The sequence below is a fragment of the Nanorana parkeri genome, unplaced genomic scaffold, assembly GCF_000935625.1.
Source record: "Nanorana parkeri isolate BGI_ZX_2015 unplaced genomic scaffold, ASM93562v1 scaffold1872, whole genome shotgun sequence".
In the NCBI taxonomy this organism is placed as follows: Eukaryota; Metazoa; Chordata; class Amphibia; order Anura; family Dicroglossidae; genus Nanorana; species Nanorana parkeri.
In genome coordinates, this window is record NW_017308140.1 from 215,093 (window position 1) to 234,960 (window position 19,868).

Below are 19,868 nucleotides of genomic sequence, written 5' to 3' on the forward strand. Positions count from 1 at the left end.
CCCCCTGATAGTATATAGAGAGCTGCTGGAGAATGTGCTGTCCTTTGTGATCTTGTACTGTACAGGAAGATCAGGGAAGTGGATTTGAGTGAGTTGGAGGCAACTGTTTGGATAAATGATGACTTAAGTGCTTGGGCAAAAATGTAGTTTGAGAGTTTAATACTACATTAAGGGGTGGCAATTTATCTTCGTCAATAGTTCGGCTGGGTTCACACCTGAGCGAGTTTTTTTTTCCACTTTTAACCCTTTCGCTGCCAAGCCCTCCGGAACATTTTTCAAATCAGCTGGCCAAGCCATTTTTGAATTTTCTGCAATTTTTTCCTATTGATTTGATTTTCAACTGCTGCATTGCTAGCGTTTGTAAAAGACCCCCCAAACCATATATTTTCTGAAAGCGCAGGACAGTCTGCTGAACAGTTCTACTATAAGCTGATGGTCGCTAAAGCGTAAAATGCCAGGTCCGTACGGCGTACTGAGCTGGCCAGCTGTAAGCACTTTTGTAGCTCCGTACGACGTACGTCCTTGGCAGCGAAAGGGTTAAACTTCCCGCCGGCTCTGCCCCCCTGCGAGGTGGCCACTCACAAGGGTAAGACCTGTACGCTGTATTCCCGAGTGTGGCTCGGGGTTACCGCTTTGTTAACCACGATCCACACTCTGGAATACCAATGGAAACGTGCGGCAAAGCACCCCAAAGAAGCTCCTGTACGTCTTTGGGCATTCCTGCGCGCTGTAAAACGCCCAGGTGGGAACCATGCCCATAGGCAATCATTGGTTTTCACATGTTGAGAGTTTTACAGCGCATAGGAACGCGCTGTAAAACGCCCAGGTGTGAACCAGGCCTTAGGCAAAATAACATTTTTTGGGTCACATAGAGCTTTCTTTTGGTGGTATATAACCACCACTGGGTTTTTTTTATTTTTTACTGTATAATGAAAAAAGTACCGTAAATTTTTTTAAAACTTTTTTTCCCCTACGTTATGTAAAAAAACATTTATCTTTACCCATATTTTTGGTAAAATATAAAAGACAGGGTCACGTTGGGTAGTTATACACCAAACATGCCAAAGTTTATAAATTGCGTGCGCCCGCAAAATTGCAAAAAAAAATATCATACCCAAAATTGGCCATAGGCGATGCTTTAAAAGCTTTTACTGCTCATCAGTTTAGTACTAATAGTGATTAATGGTCCTAAAATTATTGCCCTCACTCTGACTTTCGCGGTGATATGTAACATGTGTGGCACAATGGGCACAATCGCCATTTTCACACGCACTCATCGCATGTTTGTGTGTGTTTTTTTATATTTTACTTTTTTTCACTTTAATATTTTTTCCACTTTATTGCTATCACATAGGGGGGCTAAGAATCCCCCTAATGTGATAGCCAATTTACACAGACAGGTCCCCTTTTTCTGGGACTTATGGGAAACGGCTAAGGCCCAACACAGTGTCTAAATCTTACAGCCCTGATCCGCTAGAAGAGAGTTCTCCGGGGGATGTACTTGAGAACTTTCCCCTGGAGGTCTTAGCAGGTGATGCTGAGGACCACACCCCAGAAGTAGACCTGCCAGACCTTCCCACGACCCGTGACAAGTTTGGCACGGCCCAGCTTAGGGACCCCACCTTAAGCCAGGCCAGGGAACAGGTAAAAGTTGTAAATGGAGTGCCCCAAGAACCGGGGCCAGAGACTATATTCCCTCATTTTTCTATGGAAAATGAAATTGTATAGAGTGGATGAGATACGGGGTGACAAAATTGAGCAGTTGCTGGTACCACAAACCCATAGACGCATAGTGTTAGACTTGACACATTCTCATGTACTTGGGAGACATCTAGGCTTAGATAAAACTAAAGAGCAGGTATTGCAACGCTTTTATTGGCCAAGTTTACACAAAGATGTCAAATTGTACAGTGAGTCATGTCCAGTTTGTCAGATCACTGCTCCTGTCTCCCGATTCAGGAGTCCGTTGGTACCGTTGCCCATCCTTGAGGTACCCTTTGATAGGATTGCCATGGATATCGTGGGTCCCTTGGTTAAGTCCGCTAGGGGACATCAGTATATCCTAGTCTTCTTAGAGTATGCCACCTGTTACCCAGAGGCAATCCCTTTAAGGAATACCTCCGCAAAAAGTATTGCTAAAGAGCTGTCTCTTATTTTTACACGTGTGGGTATTCCAGGTGACCTGTTAACTGACCAGGGCACCCCCTTTATGTCTAACGTCACTAAGGAATTGTGTAAACTGTTTAAAATTGACCATTTACTCACTTCCGTGTACCACCATTGCCCACGGTGATCCAAGTAGGAATGGACTAACCATAACAGATTCAATTAAAACTAGTAGTGGTGAGCAAAAGGGGAGCAAACATTTAATCAGTAAAAATACAAAAATTAAATGCATGTTCACCAATGCTAGAAGTCTGGTAAATAAGATAGACAAGCTTGAAGTTAAGTTACTCGAGGAGGACTACGATATAGTAGGAATAGCAGAAACATGGTTAGATTATGCACATACGTGACGATATCACGACAGATGGTGGAGATCATTATGGAATCATTATGGCTCGAACTAGATAGAACGAACCTTCAACGTAAACTTATTGTGGGTGTCTGTTATAAACCTCCAAATATAGGGGAAGAGGAGGAGGCCCACCTACAATCCCAAATAGAAATAGCAGGAAAACAGGGAAATGTTGTGGTTATGGGATACTTCAATTACCCTAGCATCAACTGGGCTAATGGAACTTCAAAATCGGCAAAGGCGGCCCGTTTTCTTAATATGTTGCGAGACAATTTCATGGATCAGATGGTTGTGGTCCCTACTAGGGAAAGTGCCATCCTAGATCTGATCATCAACAATAATACGGAGTTAATTGAGGATATTGTAATCGGGGAAACACTGGGTAATAGTGATCACAAGGTGATTGCTTTTAATATTGGGTGCAAGAAAGAGAAGGGGGATGGGCGGACGAGAAGCCTAAACTTCAGGAAGGCTAACTTTGATAAACTACGAAATATAGTGGGTGAAATCAAATGGGAACACTTATTTCATAAACTAAACTTTGACCAAAAGTGGGACTGTTTCAAAAACAAATTAAAAAATGCTATTACCAGGTGTATACCACTGGGTAACAAAAATAAAAGATCGAAAACAAAGCCAATATGGCTAAACAAAACGGTAAAACAACACATTAAGGAAAAGAAAGTGGCATTTAGAAAGTATCAAATGGAGGGGTCAGTATTGGCATTCCAAAACTACAAAGGATGTAACAAAAGATGTAAACTGGTAGTCCGAACAGCTAAAATTGAATGTGAGAAATATATCGCCTTAGTAAACAGAACCCGCATTTTTTTTATCAATACATAAACAGTAAAAAGTGGAGAAAGGACCAGATAGGCCCAATAAAGGACATAAATGGTACGTTACTCACAAACGACAGGGAGAGGGCCGAGGCGCTAAATACTTTTTTCTCGTCGGTATTCACCAAGGAAACAGACGGGTAAATGTACAGGAAAAAACACAAAATTTAACAAGAAATACACCTGAGTGGTTGACTGAAACTGGAATACAACAAAGGCTTAAACTACTAAATGCAAATAAAGCATTAGGACCCGATAATCTACATCCCAAGGTACTCAAGGAGCTGCACATGGAGATAACGAGACCATTGTTCCTCATTTTTAAGGAATTGGTAATGGCTGGTAGAGTGCCAAGCGACTGGCGAAGGGCAAATGTGGTATCTATATTCAAAAAAGGGTCAAAATGCCAACCGGGGAACTATAGACCAGTTAGTGTAACATGCATAGTATGTAAACTGTTAGAGGGAATTATTAAGGACTAGACATGTGCGATTCGTTTCGAATCGAAATTCGGACGAATTTTCGGAAATTCGGACATTCGGATTTATCCGAATTCCGAATTACAGACATAACGAATGCAAACGAATCCGAATTTCCATTTTCGAAATTCGGTAGCGTTAGTACGAACGTTCGTTTCGTTTTCTGTTCTTATTCGTTTCTCATTCGTTTCGTTCGTTGGAGCAATGTGACATTAGAGAAGGAGAAAAATATTTTTTCCCCCTCAAATGTCACTTTGCTGCAAACGAACAAACGAATAAGAAACGAATACGAACAGAACGTTCGTACTAACGCTACCGAATTTCGTCCGAATCCGAATTCCAAATCCGAATTGACTTTCACACCCGAATCCTGAAAAACGAAATAACACAAATCCGAATTTAAAACGAAACAAAACTAAACGAATTTTTTGGCAGTGCACATGTCTATTAAGGACTACTTAGTGGAATTCGTCCGGGATCAGGGCATAATAACTGATAACCAGCATGGATTTAGGAAGCATCGTTCTTGCCAGACCAACCTGCTGAACTTTTACGAAGAGGTAAGTAGAGATCTGTATGGAGGGAGGCCGGTGGATGTAGTATATCTGGACTTTTCAAAAGCATTTTATACGGTGCCACATAAACGCTTGCTATACAAGCTAAGGGCATAGATAAAGTAGTGTGCACGTGGATAGAAAACTGGCTAAAGGAACGTGTACAAAGAGTATAGCTAAACGGCACCTTCTCAGAATGGGTGGAGGTCAGGAGTGGCGTACCCCAGGGTTCTGTGCTGGGTCCCATGCTTTTTAACCTATTTATTAATGATATAGGGGAGGGAGTAAGTAGCCGTGTCTCAGTGTTTGTTGATGATACGAAAATTGGGAGGGTAATAGACACGGATTTAGATGTTATAACATTACAGGAGGACCTGGATAAACTTGGGGAGTGGGCAACTGTATGGCAGATGAAATTAATTGTAGATAAATGCAAGGTAATGCACTTTGGAGTTAAAAATAAGCAAATGGACTATACTCTTATGGGTGTGCCACTAGGGAAGTCGGAAACGGAGAAGGATTTGGGGGTCATCATAGACCACAGATTTAAGAATAGCTCGCAGTGCCAGGCTGCTGTAAACAAAGCAAGTAAAGTACTGTCTTGCATTAAGAGTACTGTCTTTGCCACTTTACAGATCAATGGTTCGGCCACATCTGGAGTATGCGGTCCAGTTTTGGTCACCAATACTCAGAAAAGATGTCCTTGAGCTGGAAAAAGTCCAGAGGAGGGCAACAAAACTCATTAAGGGGTTCGAGGACCTAAACTATGAAACAAGGCTGTTAAAATTAAATATGTTTCCCGTTGGAGGTTAGGAGATTAAGGGGGGACATGATATTCTTGTATAAACTGTGCAAAGGTGACAGCAACATTGTTAAAAAACTGTTAACGGTCAGCTCCGTAACAAAGACCAGAGGGCACCACCAAAAATTGGTGGACATTTTTTTTTAACACACAGGGCGCAAGGGGTTCTTCACAGTTAGAGCGGTTAGGGTCTGGAACTTGCTGCCGCAGGAAGTGATCTCAGCTAAGAGTGTGGAAGCATTCAAGAAACGCTTGGACGAGTTCCTCGGAGAGCATAACATACAGGGGTACAGGTACGTCTAAGAACAAGATCACACATGGACTCATACACACGCACATACCTGCTCAAACATAAATGCACACACGAAATAGGTTGGACTTGATGGACTTACGTCTTTATTCAACCTCAAATACTATGTAACTATGTAACCCCCAAACAGATGGTTTGGTGAAGAGGTTTAACAAAACCCTGAAAGGAATGTTAAAGAGGGTGGTAGCTGCTGATGGGAAGGACTGGGATTGCCTCCTGCCTTACCTCATGTTTGCTATACGGGAGGTACCCCAAGCTTCCACCGGCTTCTCTCTTTTTGAGTTGCTGTACGGCCGGCATCCGAGAGGCCTCTTAGATATAGCAAAGGAGACCTGGGAGCAAGTGGCAACCCCTCTCAAAAGTGTGGTGGAGTATATTGCCCAAATGCAGGACCGAATCGAGAAAGTGATGCCCATAGTTAAGTCACAATTACAACAGGCCCAACATGCTCAGGCTAGAGTATATAATCGTTCAGCCAAGGTCAGAACCTTTATCCCTGGTGACAGAGTGCTCGTACTGGTACCTACAGTAGAGAGTAAATTCCTGGCAAAATGGCAAGGGCCGTATGAAGTTGTAGAACAGATTGGGGAGGTTAATTACAGTGCCAACCTGGTAAACGGAAACCCTACCAAGTTTACCACATACATTTATTGAAGCCCTGGAAAGATAGAGAATCCCTTATGGCCCAAAACCCCTTAGCTAGGACTGGCACACGGTCTACCATGGTGCCGGAAGTAGAGATTGCTGAAGCCCTGACAGTGAGCTAAAAACAAGAGCCATTATGCCATTACAATGCCATTATAGAACTAAGAATAGAACATTTCAGTTTATCTATTGTTTATTCCATGTTCTATAATGGCATTGTATGTTTATTTATTTTTTATCAACTTTTAAAAAAAGTTTATTTTTGTAAATTTTTTATTAAATATTTTTATTTAATACTTTACCTTTAGGGGCTTTGGGGAAATATAGGGGGGTCTAAAAGAGGCTGAGCGAGCAGAGCAGGGGGGGGGAGCTCCGCCTCCTGTGACAGCGCGGCCGGTCTCCGCCCCCACACCGCTGTGCCGGACTGTGATAGGCGGCTGAGCGGTCTGGAAGGAGAGACACTGGCCGCTCACAGCGCTCTCCTCCCGCAGCGCTCGGCCAGCTGTCACTTTCTCTCTTCCCCACTGGGACACAGAGCAGTGCCCAGCGGGGAGGAAAGAAACCACGGATGCACCGATGTATCTGCAGGAAAATGACACTTTCGGCATTTAGCCAAAAGTGACATTTACGGCCGGTGCCCCCCCCTCAGCTGTGCGCCCGGCGGAAGCACACCTGCTGGCCCCCCGGTTGTTGCGCCACTGACCAGAATATATATAAGTCGGTGGTATTCTGCATTGTGCCACCGTATTATACAATACAATGCAGGATACCATGCACAATACAATGCAGAACACCAGCAGTTATAGAGGAACACCAAATCCCAGCAATAATACATTAAGCAGCCTGTATAATGTATTATTGCTGGGATTTGTTGTTCCTCTATAGCTGGTGGTATTCTCCATTGCGATGTATAATTGCTGGGATTTGTAGTTCCTCTATAACTGGTCAGTGGTATTCTGCATTGCGCCGTATAATCATTATACAGCGCAATGGAGAATACCACCAGCTATAGAGGACTACAAATCCCAGCAATAATAAATTATACAGCGCAATGCAGAATTGCACTTTGACCTTACAAAAGGGTACTGGCAAATACTCCTAACTGATCGGGCTAAAGAGAAAACAGCATTTTCTACTCCAGAAGGTCATTGGCAGTATAAAAGGATGCCGTTTGGCCTACATGGGGGCACCTGCCACTTCTCAGCGGATGATGGACTGTGTCCTTAAGCTACACCGAAACTATGCATCCGCATATTTAGATGATGTAGTTATCTTTAGTGAAGATTGGGAGAGCCACTTGCCCAAAGTACAGGCTGTCATTAACGCCCTCGGCAATGCTGGACTGACAGCCAATCCCAAGAAGTGTGCAGTGGGTTTGGATGAGGCCCGCTATTTGGGATACCTTATTGGAAGGGGAGTAGTGAAGCCCCAGGTCACCAAAATCCAAGCTATCCAGAATTGGCCAAGACCCCTGAATAACATACAAGTGAGAGCCTTTTTGAGTATGATAGGCTATTACAGAAAATTTGTCCCCAATTTTTCCACTAGGGCAGCTCCTCTCACAGATCTTACAAAGGGAGGAAAGTCTTCGGCTATAACTTGGACCCCGGAAGCGGAGATCGCTTTCCAGGACCTCAAGACAGCCCTGTGCAAAAGTCCGGTTTTGAATACTCCTAACTTTATGAAGGAATTTGTGGTTCAGACGGATGCATCGGAAGTGGGCTTAGATGCATTGTTGTCCCAAGATGTGAATGGGGAAGAACACCCTGTAGCTTTCTTGAGCAGAAAGTTGACCCCAGCGGAACGTAGATATGTCATTGTGGAACGTGAATGTTTAGCAGTTAAGTGGGCCCTCGAGAGCTTAAAGTATTATTTCTTAGGGCGGCAGTTTAGACTCTTAACGGACCATGCCCCGCTCCAGTGGATGGCTCGAAATAAAGAAAGGAATGCAAGAGTTACCCGATGGTTCTTGGCCCTTCAGAACTTCAGATTTATAGTAGAGCATAGACCAGGTAGCCAACATGCTAATGCCGATGCTCTTTCCAGGGTCTACAGCCTGTTTGCCGAAGGTGCTCAACCCCACAAGTTTGAGCAGACAGATTTTCTATTCTGCTCGGTACCACGGAGGTACCAAGCAGAATAGCCAACCCGAATGCCGCTTGATACAACATCTGTCAAGGTCCTTCTGCGCTTTGGTTCAGCCTGACCGAAGTCCAGCTGAAGACAGCCGATGTATGGCTGAAATCAGCCGTACTGAACCGGAGTGTATAGCTGAACAGCGTTCGTCTCATTTCACTTCGGCTTGGTTATTCACTCGGCTGCCTTCGGTAGCTTTGTGAATAACCCCCCTAGTGTTTTTGTCTTGTACAATCAAGCTGCTGGCTGGAGCGACAGGATGGATACCTAGATCCAGGTAATACCCCCAGTGCAGCCTATGAGTGCATGCAGTTCACTTGATCTGGCAGGACCAGCTGCAGTGTCTGCATCTGTAGAGCGGGTCCTTGAGTATTGTAGCTTTCTGGTGGTGCATTGAACTGTTCATCTGATAGATCGGTGCCATGCCACCCTGGGCCAGCAGCTCCCTGGTTTCGGAGGAAAGGGATGCCTCTGTCAGCCACTTACCTCAGTGTGCACATGGCTTGGTATAAGTGCTCTGTGGAAGCTCTCCAGTAGGACAGGGTGCATCGGTTCTTTGGAGACTGTCAAGCGCTGACAGGTGTGCTTGAAGGGAAGCAGCGAGGAGGGAACCCACTGGCAGGTAGCGGCCTGAGAGATCCGAAAGCGATCCTCATGAAGGTTTGCACCCACTGGGAATATCCAGGGTGGGGGGATGTCTTTTGTCATTTGCGTAATGTTGGGTAGCCCTAATCTCAAACAACTGAGTTCGGGAAGGGATTTCCTGAAGTTACAAAGTAGATTTCCAATCTCAAGCAATTCTTCGCCTCAATTCTGCCATTGTCCCCTTTTTGTATGCAGGCCCTATATGCTGCCATCACAGGGCTGCTAGCTCAAGGGGTCAGTGTTCCAGTGCCCTTGCATGAGTGGTTCAGGGGGTTTTATTCTAGCCTCACGGTCCTGAAAAGTGACTCAGGCAGAAGTTCTGTTGGCCCTCCAGAAGCCTCCCCTTTGAACTTATCAGGGATATTCCCTTGGCTGACCTTTGCAAGTTGGCCTTTCTGGTTGCTCAAATCCTCTGGGGAGGCATCTTCATCCTGATTTGCAAGGCTGCATCTTTTTACCAGGTTGATGTTCAGGTCTCTGCTGGTGCTAGCTTTAGGAGTAAGGTGCTTCAATCCACACTCTGAACTTTTTTCTTGCCCTTTTTTTTTTGTGGGCCTGTTGGCATCGTTTGCTATGTTACCCGCTCCTCAGTTGGACTGCTTTCGGATGTCCCAGCCCTAAAACCTAAAGAGCCTGTGTTCTATGCTGTACGATTAAGAAAATGGAATCTTTGACACATGCTCATCCCCTCTGTTTTTATGCTGTCCCTATTGCTTGCTACAAAACTGAAGCTTCCTGGGAGAGAAAAGGGTTATATGGGGGTGTCCCTGCAGCCTTTTCCTTTTGTCAGTGTCCAGCCATCTGAAGGTATATTCTATAAACCAGGGTCTTAGATTTTAAAAAAGCATTTGTTCTTTACTGTACTCCAAGAAAAGGATTTTACAGGTAAGTCAGAAATCCTACCCATGCCCCTTTGTTGATAAAATTGCAAATGTCAAATTGGCCTTGAAAAAAAAACGGAGAACAATTACAAGATTCGACTCCTATGGACTTGTGTTGGGTTCAACAATATGTTCACGTTTAGTGGACTTTTTGCTGGATTCACCAAACTTCCTGCAAACTGAACTTTGCCCAGTTCGCTCATCTCTAGATGTGAGTTAATTAGTTTGTGTCACCTTATACTGAACACAGCTCTATGCTTATGTTTGTGATGTTCACAATTCCACGTTACCTCATAGATTTGTTAGAGAATAAGGAAACAAGGAATAAGTGTCTATGCGGTGCAGTGACATTACTGCCTCCTTCATAAAGTAAGATAGGATTTGCGATCTGACCATGTTTCATGTTTCACCCTAAATATGGGTGTAACATGAAACATGGTCTGAAAGTAAACAGTAAGTTGTGGAGAAATCAAGTTGTTCATGTAGCTTTAATGTATAGTAAATAAAACAAATAAAAAATGAAGATGCTTACGGTAAATCTGTTATGAATGTCTTTCTAGAAATCACCCAATTCTTTCTTTTTTCTAGGATGAATTTCACCCTTTCATCGAAGCCCTGCTCCCCTACGTTCGAGCATTTGCCTACACCTGGTTCAACCTTCAGGCTAGGAAAAGAAAGTATTTCAAAAAACATGAGAAAAAAATGACTAAAGAGGAAGAGCGAGGTGTAAAAGACGAACTGCTAAATGAGAAGGCTGAGGTTAAGCAGAAGTGGGCATCCCGGCTTTTAGCAAAGCTTCGGAAGGATATAAGGCCAGAGTTTCGTGAGGATTTTGTGCTGTCCATAACTGGCAAAAAAGCTGCTACTTGTGTCCTCTCCAACCCAGACCAGAAAGGCAAGATGCGGAGGATCGACTGCCTTCGACAGGCGGATAAGGTGTGGAGGCTGGATCTTGTGATGGTGATCCTTTTCAAGGGCATTCCATTGGAAAGTACAGATGGCGAGAGACTGGTGAAAGCTGCGCACTGTTCTAACCCGCTGTTATGTGTTCAGCCGCACCATATCAGCGTGTCTGTTAAAGAACTAGACCTGTACTTGGCCTACTTCATCAGAGAGAGAGGTGAGAGTATGCCTTGGACCACTTTATTTAAACACCATATCTTCTTAAATAAGAAACATTTTCAAAGTCATTATTTGAAGGAGTATTGTAAAAAACAATTATATTTTGATAAATTTAGGCACTTAGTACATGCAAAAATATTTCCTAATATATGAGCTCCTTTTTTGTTTCACATGATGTTTTTTATATTTCTTTACCGTCCATTGGGGGACACGGAAATTGTAGAAATTCTTAAACAGTGGGGTTGTACTGCTGCCTTCAGGAGTTTGGGACACTGGCAAACAAAGAACGTTAAGCCAGCCTCCCTATAATCCCACCTCCAACTGTTCTGCTGAGAAAAATTCTACCTATTTCCGGCTCCCTGGGACCGTCTTCAGAACCTGCTCCTTGGATTTGTCTCACTTTGGGCCTGTTTGTTTTCCCGCTACATGGTGCAACATGCAACACTTTTTTTTTTAAATCGACACAGAGAGGACATTCCTGCTGCAAGGAGCTACCTCAGCCCATACTTCTCTACTGCTTCTTGGAGCATTTTCTCAGTAACCCCCAGAGGTCTAGATCCTGAGATTCCTATTACTAAAGATTCATCCTCATCAGAGTCTTCTATAGCCCTGTCGATGGTGTCTTAGACCTCTCATGTGACCACAAGACCCTTATATTCACTTCAGATTTTGTTTGTTGGTTTTTGCACATTTAATTGAGCAATCTGCTTGCAAAAGCCCTAAGCATGCTCTGGTACCATTCATGACATAGTCTACTTCTGACCCTACTGGGCCTAAGTGTGCTTGAAATTACTATTTCTAATTCAGAGTCCTTACAACCTGCCCCTGGAGAGACTGTATTTCACTAAATTTCAACCTATGGAGTCACAGGCTCCTATTGACAATGCAAAGGAGCTTTTTCACTTTGAGAGGAATTGTATTAATAAGTGGCCTCTGCCCACTATTGACACTAATCATTCACCTTAAGAAGCATACCACTAAAAAGGTTGATGGTGTCCTTACCATGTAATAATGGATTTCAGACCTTAAAGAAGAACAAAATGGAAAAACTTTTATTATCCCTTGCAGTCTGGCTACCCCTGCACTGCAAGGGTTAACTGCTCGTTTTTGGCTAGGTGCTAAAAAAAAAAGTTTTACTCACCCGAACCACTGAGCTGGCTGCCTGCTTTTCCCGTCTCTAAAGCCTGTTTCCTTCTACGCTGCAGCATTCGAATGTTCCTCAGCGTCCTCACGTCTATACACATTGGGGGGAATTTATCATAGTAATTGCGAGTGTTTGAACTTGCACAGAATATATTTGATGCAGTTTGCGCCAGATTTATGATGCTAGTTTAATGTTGTTGATTAATGAGGTTTAATAGACTCCATTAAAGAAGACTTGTAACTCCAGGCAAAAAGCTTAACTATCGCTTCTTGAAGAAGTGGTCATGGCGACTTCTTAAGTTGTGATTGTTTTGTTAGGTGATGCTCCAGTTTCAGACTGCCGCGGGACAAGTGCAGGTGCAAAACAGGTGCAAAAAAAATGCAATTGAAAAAGTAGTGCAAGCTCTGGTCAAAAAACAGGTGTAAAACACGTGCAAAAAAGTAGTGCAAGCTCTGGACAAAAGACGTGCAAAAAAGTAGTGCAAGCTCTGGACAAAACACGTGTAAAACACGTGCAAAACACGTGCAGTTATAAAAGTAAAAGTAGTGCAAGCTCTGGTCAAATGTTAAAAGACATATTTGCACATAAGAAAATTATCTAAGAGGCTAAAACTTTCAAGACCCATGCCTTTTTCTGGTAGCACTTTCTTCTGCTGGTGTTTTTCCTCCTGGTCTGGAGCAACAGGCTGATCCTTGGCCCCTTCCCTTGGTCCTGACAATTTCCAAATTGTTTTGACCTTTTGCATCTACCTTCTTTTGGGCATTGATTTCTTCAGATATCCTTGCAGTATGATCTCCACTATGTTGGATGACTTGTGTTTTTTTTTTGCCCACCCTTCTACTGGACTGATTTTGAACATCCTGACTGTTTAACCTCTTGCCGTCCGCCCGTAGTAAAAAAACGGACGGACGGCACTGCTACATCTGCGGGTTGCCGTCTCCAGACGGCAATTTTTTTCTGCTCGCACGCGCCCCCCCAGCGGGCACGCACGGGCAGAAAAGACCCGACCGTTGCACACACCCGTTACCGGGTGTTTCACATATAGGCGATCAAAGATTTCTACAATCCCTGTGTCATTGAGGGACATGGTTCTATGCTTCAGTGTTGTTGGCCTCATGCCACTGCTTGCCCCCAAAACTGAGGCATGATGGTAAAAGGGAGGTTATATGGGGGCTGGCTTGATGCTTTTTTGCCAGTGTGCCAACCTCATGAAGGCGTCGGTATAAACCAATTTTTTTCTGTTTCTACTAATTCCTCAATGGGTCTTCAAGAAAAACATTTTATGGAAAGTACAAAAATCTTATTTTTGTATCCACATTTATATGGGTATACAATGCAATTGTTTTAAGTATCACTTATTATTATTATTTACTAACCCCTGTTGCTTTCACTGGATGGTTGGTATGTATGTAAACATTGAAAAAAGTATGCGTAAAGGCACATACAATTAAAAAAATAATTTATACATTAACAATTATCATTGCATATTTTTTCACACACTGTTATTTGTTCTTTTAATATAAAGCTATAATATACTGTATATAATTTACTTAAATGTCAAAGTCAGCTGCCCCACAGTGAAGTAAAGGAAATAAGAGAACTTTCTCCAAAGGGCACACAAGCTGCTTGGCCTCTGTATTGCACAGTACATACATAGTACATAGTATTTGAGGTTGAATTTTTTTTGTAATACATTTGAATACACCATTACAGAGGCCCCAACCCTTTCCAGCTCCATCCAAAATGGAGTTAAACATTTAGGGTTTAAAACAAGGTGCTTATATGTCAAATAAGCCAACAGCAAAGAAGAAGTAAAAATAATTTCTTGATGGCAGTTGGCTATACTTCAGTCTATTCTATACTCAGAATTAAATTTAAAAGTTTTTGCTTAAAGTGATGATGTTATAATAGTTACATAGTATTTGAGGTTGAATAAAGACATTAGTCCATCAAGTACAACCTATTAGGATCTCATTCTAGGAGTACCTGTATCCCTGTATATTGCGGTCCCTTAAGAAATCGTCCAAAAGTTTCTTGAACAATTCCACAACTCTGGGCTGACCTCTCTAGCACTCTTCCCCCTCCCCCGCCTTCTAAGAGTAACCCAACTACCCACCTCTGGATCCCGCTGCTCCAACCCCCCCAATACAATACAAGTAATACAATTTTAAAATAATTACCCCAAAACAAACCTCAGTTGTTACTGCCTATAAAAATAGTGCTCCACGTTCATCTGCCCACAAATGATAAAAAAAACAATAAAACAATGAATAATGCTGTCAATCACCCAAGCAACCAGGACCACCTCTTTAAAGGAAGCCATACACAAAGCCATACACAAAGACTGAGACTCCGGCTCATCTTTCCAGAGCCTCTTGGTGTTAATCAGATGGACTTTAAAGCGTATCTAAACCCATTTATGGGATTAGCAGTTTACACAAGAAAAATAAGGATGTTTGGATCTTTTAAGCTAGGAATTGACAAAGACACTGCATTTCTGGCAAGTTTAAGATATTTTCTGTGCTTGATAAAAATGTTCTTAGCTTGAAATATGAAAATGAATGCAGCCACTACAGCTAAGGACTGGTACGTTGCAATATATAACATAACATTTTTGTTTTTGGTATTTAAGAATATAAAAAGACTAATAGCAATGTTAACAGCCAGGACTAGTCAGGATTGATGAGCAGGACTCCGGGTGTCCTGAAGTCTTGCGGAGTTGCATTTTATAAAGTGGCTGTCTTGGTTGCTAAGGATGATTGATAGCTCCTGTAATTTTTTTGTACGTGTACCTGAATTGGTAAGTCTTTTTTCTGTGGGGAGGTGCAAGTGAAGCACAATATTCTCTGTGGCCAACACTGAGTGCTGTATTAGGGTGAATTATGATACCATACACATTACTGAACACCCAATATGCATGCCAAGGCCTTGAAATCTGCTATCTCAGATATTTCCCAAAGCGGTAGACTATGTACGAGTTTTTATTTTGCTATACCAGGAGTGTACAAATTAATATGGAATTCAGGAGCCAGTCTGTCTAATCCCGGAGCGAGCATGATTTTTTTAGGAGCCAGCTCTATTGCCAACAACTAGAGAAAATCTCAAAAGTAGACTCCAGCTGTAAATATTCAGGAGCATTAACTACCTTGTACTTAGCTCCTCGGATTTGTCCAGATCTGTGTTACACCCTGTATGGAGTCTGCTTCTGTTCCCCAAAACTGTACTATCTATGCATAGCTCCTATGGGCTAAGCAAAGTATGGTTGTACATACGCAATGGGTGCTGGATTTCTAGTCACATACAGGTAGGTGATCTCTATTAAACTGCTTCTTTGAGCCATCTCCTCCAGCATTCTCAAAAAATGTGACTTAAATATTTGTATGGCATAGGGTATATTTGTTTTACACTGCAATAGTTATTGCTGCAGGCTTCTGTTGCTAAAAATAAATGTAAAATTTAATGTTGCAGCTATGTTTGTAACTTCTAGCTTATCCCTAACACAATTGAATGAGTACTAACGCTCCGTATATGTGTGTCACGGTGCATTACCATTATTTCTAGGGATGCACTGGTACTGGTTTTTCGGTATCGAGTACGAGTACGGATATTTTTTTTTTCGGTACTCGCCAATACCAAGTACCGGTGCTGTGTGCCCCGATTATCAGGAAGTCGGGCAGCGGATCATAACCCGTCGCCTGGTTTCCTAATTGCCTGAAGGAAAAGAACACCAGCTTCACTTGCTGAGGCTGCCTGGCTTCGTGACCAATCAGGAAGCCGGGAAGCGAGACATGAGGTGCCGTCCGGCTTCCTGATTGGTCAGTAAGCCAGGCTGTCTAGCAACAAACTGTAATAAAACTGTAAAACAACACGTCAAGGACAAGAGAGCGGCATTTATAAAATATAAGATGGAGGGGACGGCATTGGCGTTCCTTAACTACAAAGAATGTAACAAAAAATGCAAACTAGAAATCCGGGCAGCTAAAACTGAGTGCGAAAAGCATATCGCCGCAGATAGTAAAAAGAACCCCAAAAAATTCTACCAATATATTAACAGTAAAAAGGTGAGAAAGGAGCAGATAGGCCCAATAAAGGATGAAAGCAGGAAGCTAGTCACAAACGACAAGGAGAGGGCCGAGGCGCTGAACGCTTTTTTCTCCTCAGTATACACTCAGGAGGGAAACGGGTTTGACACACAAGGTGATTTCAGCAAATAATGTGGAATTGTTCAAGAAACTTTTGGACGATTTCTTAAGGGACCGTAATATACAGGGGTACAGGTACTTCTAGAATGAGATCCTAATAGGTTGGACTTGATGGACTAATGTGTTTATTCAACCTCAAATACTATGTAACAAGTGAAGCCAGCTTCCTAGCCAATGAGGAAGCCTGGCGACACATCATGACCCTCCTCCCGGCTTCCTGATTGACTAGGAAGCTTGCTTCACTTGTTGCCAGGCAGTGTGGCTTCCTGACCAATCATGAAGCCGGGACGTGAGTCATAACCCACCGCCCGGCTTCCTGATTGAAAAGGAAGCTGGCTCCATGCTCCCTCAGCACTGCCATTCAGAGGGAGATTTCCCTCTGACCGGAAGTTCCGGTATCGAAGGTAAGTACCGGAGCATTTGGGCAAGGACAAGTATTTGCCCAAATACTTGGTATCGGCACTGATACTAGTATCGGTGCATCCCTAATTATTTCTGAATGGCACCCCAACGCACAAATACAATAGAACAAATGTATCTGCCCTTCAGACTTTGAGACTCAAGTGCCAATTATAGTCTAAAGGGCTGCTTTAATGCAATCCATGTTGCTTTATCAAGATATGCTTATTAATGTGCACGAAGGCCTGTATAGATCCATAAACGTAATATTTCACCTGTACCTGAAAAAATTACACTTAACCCCTTCTCCACCAATGATGGATTTATTCCGGCAAATTTTTCAAATGGTTAAGGATCGATGAAGGAATAATTCCGTCATGCAGGAAAATGAGCGCGTGTCTGTGGTGAGACCAGCGCCCATGGGGTTAACGCTGTTGCTGGGTCCCTCGGTGTCTGAGGCAGACCCTCAAAAGCAAATCCTCCAGTCCAATCACAGTGATCACAATGCTGTTACAGCAACTGAACCGGCTTGCAGGTCATCGCACTGTGTTGAGCTGAGCAAGTCGGATCAGTGTGCTACAAAGTGTCTCTGAGGAGAATACAGTGTCTCCTCAGAATACAAAGTATCCAAAGCCCCTATGAATACAAAATGTAACCCTTTAGTTTAAAAAAAGGTTTTAAACAGTTTTTAAAAAGTTTAAAAAAAGGAAAAAAGTTTAAAAAAATTAAGTTAAATATAAAAATGATAAGACTCAGATGCAACAGATTAGGGCTGCAACAAACTAATCGATAATAATCAATGATCACCAATAGTTGTCAACTATTCTCATTATCGATTAGTTGGTTGGATCCCCTAGCTCTCTCCTCCATGCTGGGAGGAGGGCACAGCAAGCAGTGGGCAGGTGCAATAGCCAGACTGTTATTGGCTATTGCAATTTAAAATGGCCAATAGCACTCTGGCTATTGCACTAGCCCACTACCTACTGCTGCCATCTGTGGAATCTTGCCACTGCCAGCTGTCATTCCCTGGCTGAAGCTATTCCAGCGCCATGTGCTTACAAGACAATAAAAAAAAAAAAAGGTGGGGAAAAAGTAATTTTCAGTTTGACAAATGCTAGGAAGTGTGTTGCAGTGCCATTCATTTCAATGGCACTTTAAACACGCCTCCCACCCACAGTGTGATTGCCCGCACTGGAACGCACTGTACCGCAATGCCGTGCGTTCCAGTGTAGTGCGATTGCAAAAAATTGTGCATGCAGTTTTTTTCTGAAGTAAACGTTATGTTTGTTTTACTGCATTTGTGTATTTTATTTTACATTTGGGATGGTATTTATTTAATTATTTTTATCCGACTAATCGATTAATCGAAAAAATTATCGGCCAACTAATCGATTATGAAAATAAACATTAGTTGCAGCCCTACAACAGATACTTCGTCTGAGAATTAAGCAAAGTTCAAAAATTTCACCAGCACACAAAAGTAAAGTGAGAATCAATCCATTTAATGACACGGCATTGTCGTCAAAGTGCAAGCGCTTTCATGGCCGCACAGGGCCCTCTTCATCAGGCTCAAAATGACACCGAGCTCATAAGATAAGACCATTTAGAGGTGTTGATGATTGGGTTGCTATATAAGCAAAAAGAATAGGTGCAGCCGGGGGTGGAAAGCAAGAAATGCCAAATTCAAATCTTTTAATGTTAACCCTTACAGCTAACCCTGGTTATTTAATCCTATCATATTCCTTCCTCTAACTTTTACACTTACCCTAACTGGCTAATGGTGGTTTAACCTGTAAGTCTGTATACTTATCATAGCTGTACCCTTTGGAGTTCTGTGCAGAAATCTAATTGCACTGAAATCTTTGCACTGAAAGAACTGTTCTTCTTGTAGACAATTGCCATTTAAAACCTGATCTTTTTGCTGATCATTCGATTTAGTGATCTATTTACAAATGGCAGTGTACTGTAAAGCCAATTCACTCTGAAATCCAGAAAAAATTACAAAAACTCTTTAAATATAATAATTGCAAAAAAAACAACAACTCAGAGTTGGTCACTATAGGCAAAGAAGGCAAACATATTTAATACCTTTTTTAGCACGGTGTATACAAGTGAAAGAGGTAGAAGTGATGTACAAAATGAGAATGATATTGCCACAAATTCAAATGCACCATAATGGCTCATAATTTAAATGGTTCAAAAGCAAACAAAGTAAAGTTGAATAAGCACTATGGCCAGATCACTTACTCCCATGAATTGTGAAAGCTGAATTGTGAATTAGCTTAGGTATTTCTAAGCCATTGTTTCTCATTTTTAGAAACTTTTTAATGCCTGGCTTGGTACCAATGGATTGGAGCAATTCAAATGAGGCACTAATATTATAAAACTCTTCAACTATACTATAGTGCCGTAGGCAGCCGAGTGAATGACCGACCTGAAGTGAAGTGAGCCGAACACTGTTCGGCTATTCACTTCAGGCTGGTATGGCTGATTTCAGCCGTACATCGGCTGAAATCAGCCGTACATCGGCTTGCTTCACATGGCTTCGGGTCGGCCGAACATGCTCAGCATGTTCGGCCGACCCGAAGTGCAGAAGGAGTTCGACTCAGCCGATCCAACATCTGGATCGGCTAAGCCGACGCTCCGGCAGGCTACTCACTGCTTCCCTCAGAGGAACCAAGCAGAACAGAAAAAGAGTTAAAAAAAGTAAATAGAAAACGATTGTGCGGAGCTAGCAGTGACAGCTAGCTCCGCCCAATAGTTTCCAATTGTCCGGTGGCAGAACTCTCCCGCTCCCGGCCGCCCAGAAGAGAAACACTGCTGTGTCTTTCTTTTTCTTTATTCTGACACGGAGCGATGTCAGAATAGAGAAAAAAAATAAAAAATCCAATTGAAATACATTGCTACATTACTATTGGCTATTTCAATTTGCAATAGCAAATAGTAAACTAGCATTGTGCCCCCCCCCTCTGCTGATGGACCTGATGGAGAAATGCAGCAGAGGGTGGGTACAATGCTAGTTTACTATTGTCTATTGCAAATTGAAATAGCCAATAGTAATGTAGCAATGTATTTCAATGGAAATTTTTTTTTTCTCTATTCTGACATCGCTCTGTGTCAGAAAAAGAATAAAGAAAAAGAAAGACACAGCAGTGTTTCTCTCCTTGGCGGCCGGGAGCAGGAGGCTCCCGG

At 42.6% G+C, this 19,868-nt stretch overlaps 1 protein-coding gene across 1 annotated transcript in view; it reads left to right on the forward strand.

The window, feature by feature from the left end:
- LOC108799986 (nuclear factor 1 C-type-like) overlaps positions 1-19,868 on the forward strand; it is a 57,233-nt gene that overhangs the window by 22,806 nt on the left and 14,559 nt on the right. The window contains exon 2 of the mRNA XM_018571938.1: positions 10,398-10,935. Coding sequence (XP_018427440.1) covers positions 10,398-10,935 — 538 coding nt within the window. The remainder of the gene's footprint in view (positions 1-10,397; positions 10,936-19,868) is intronic.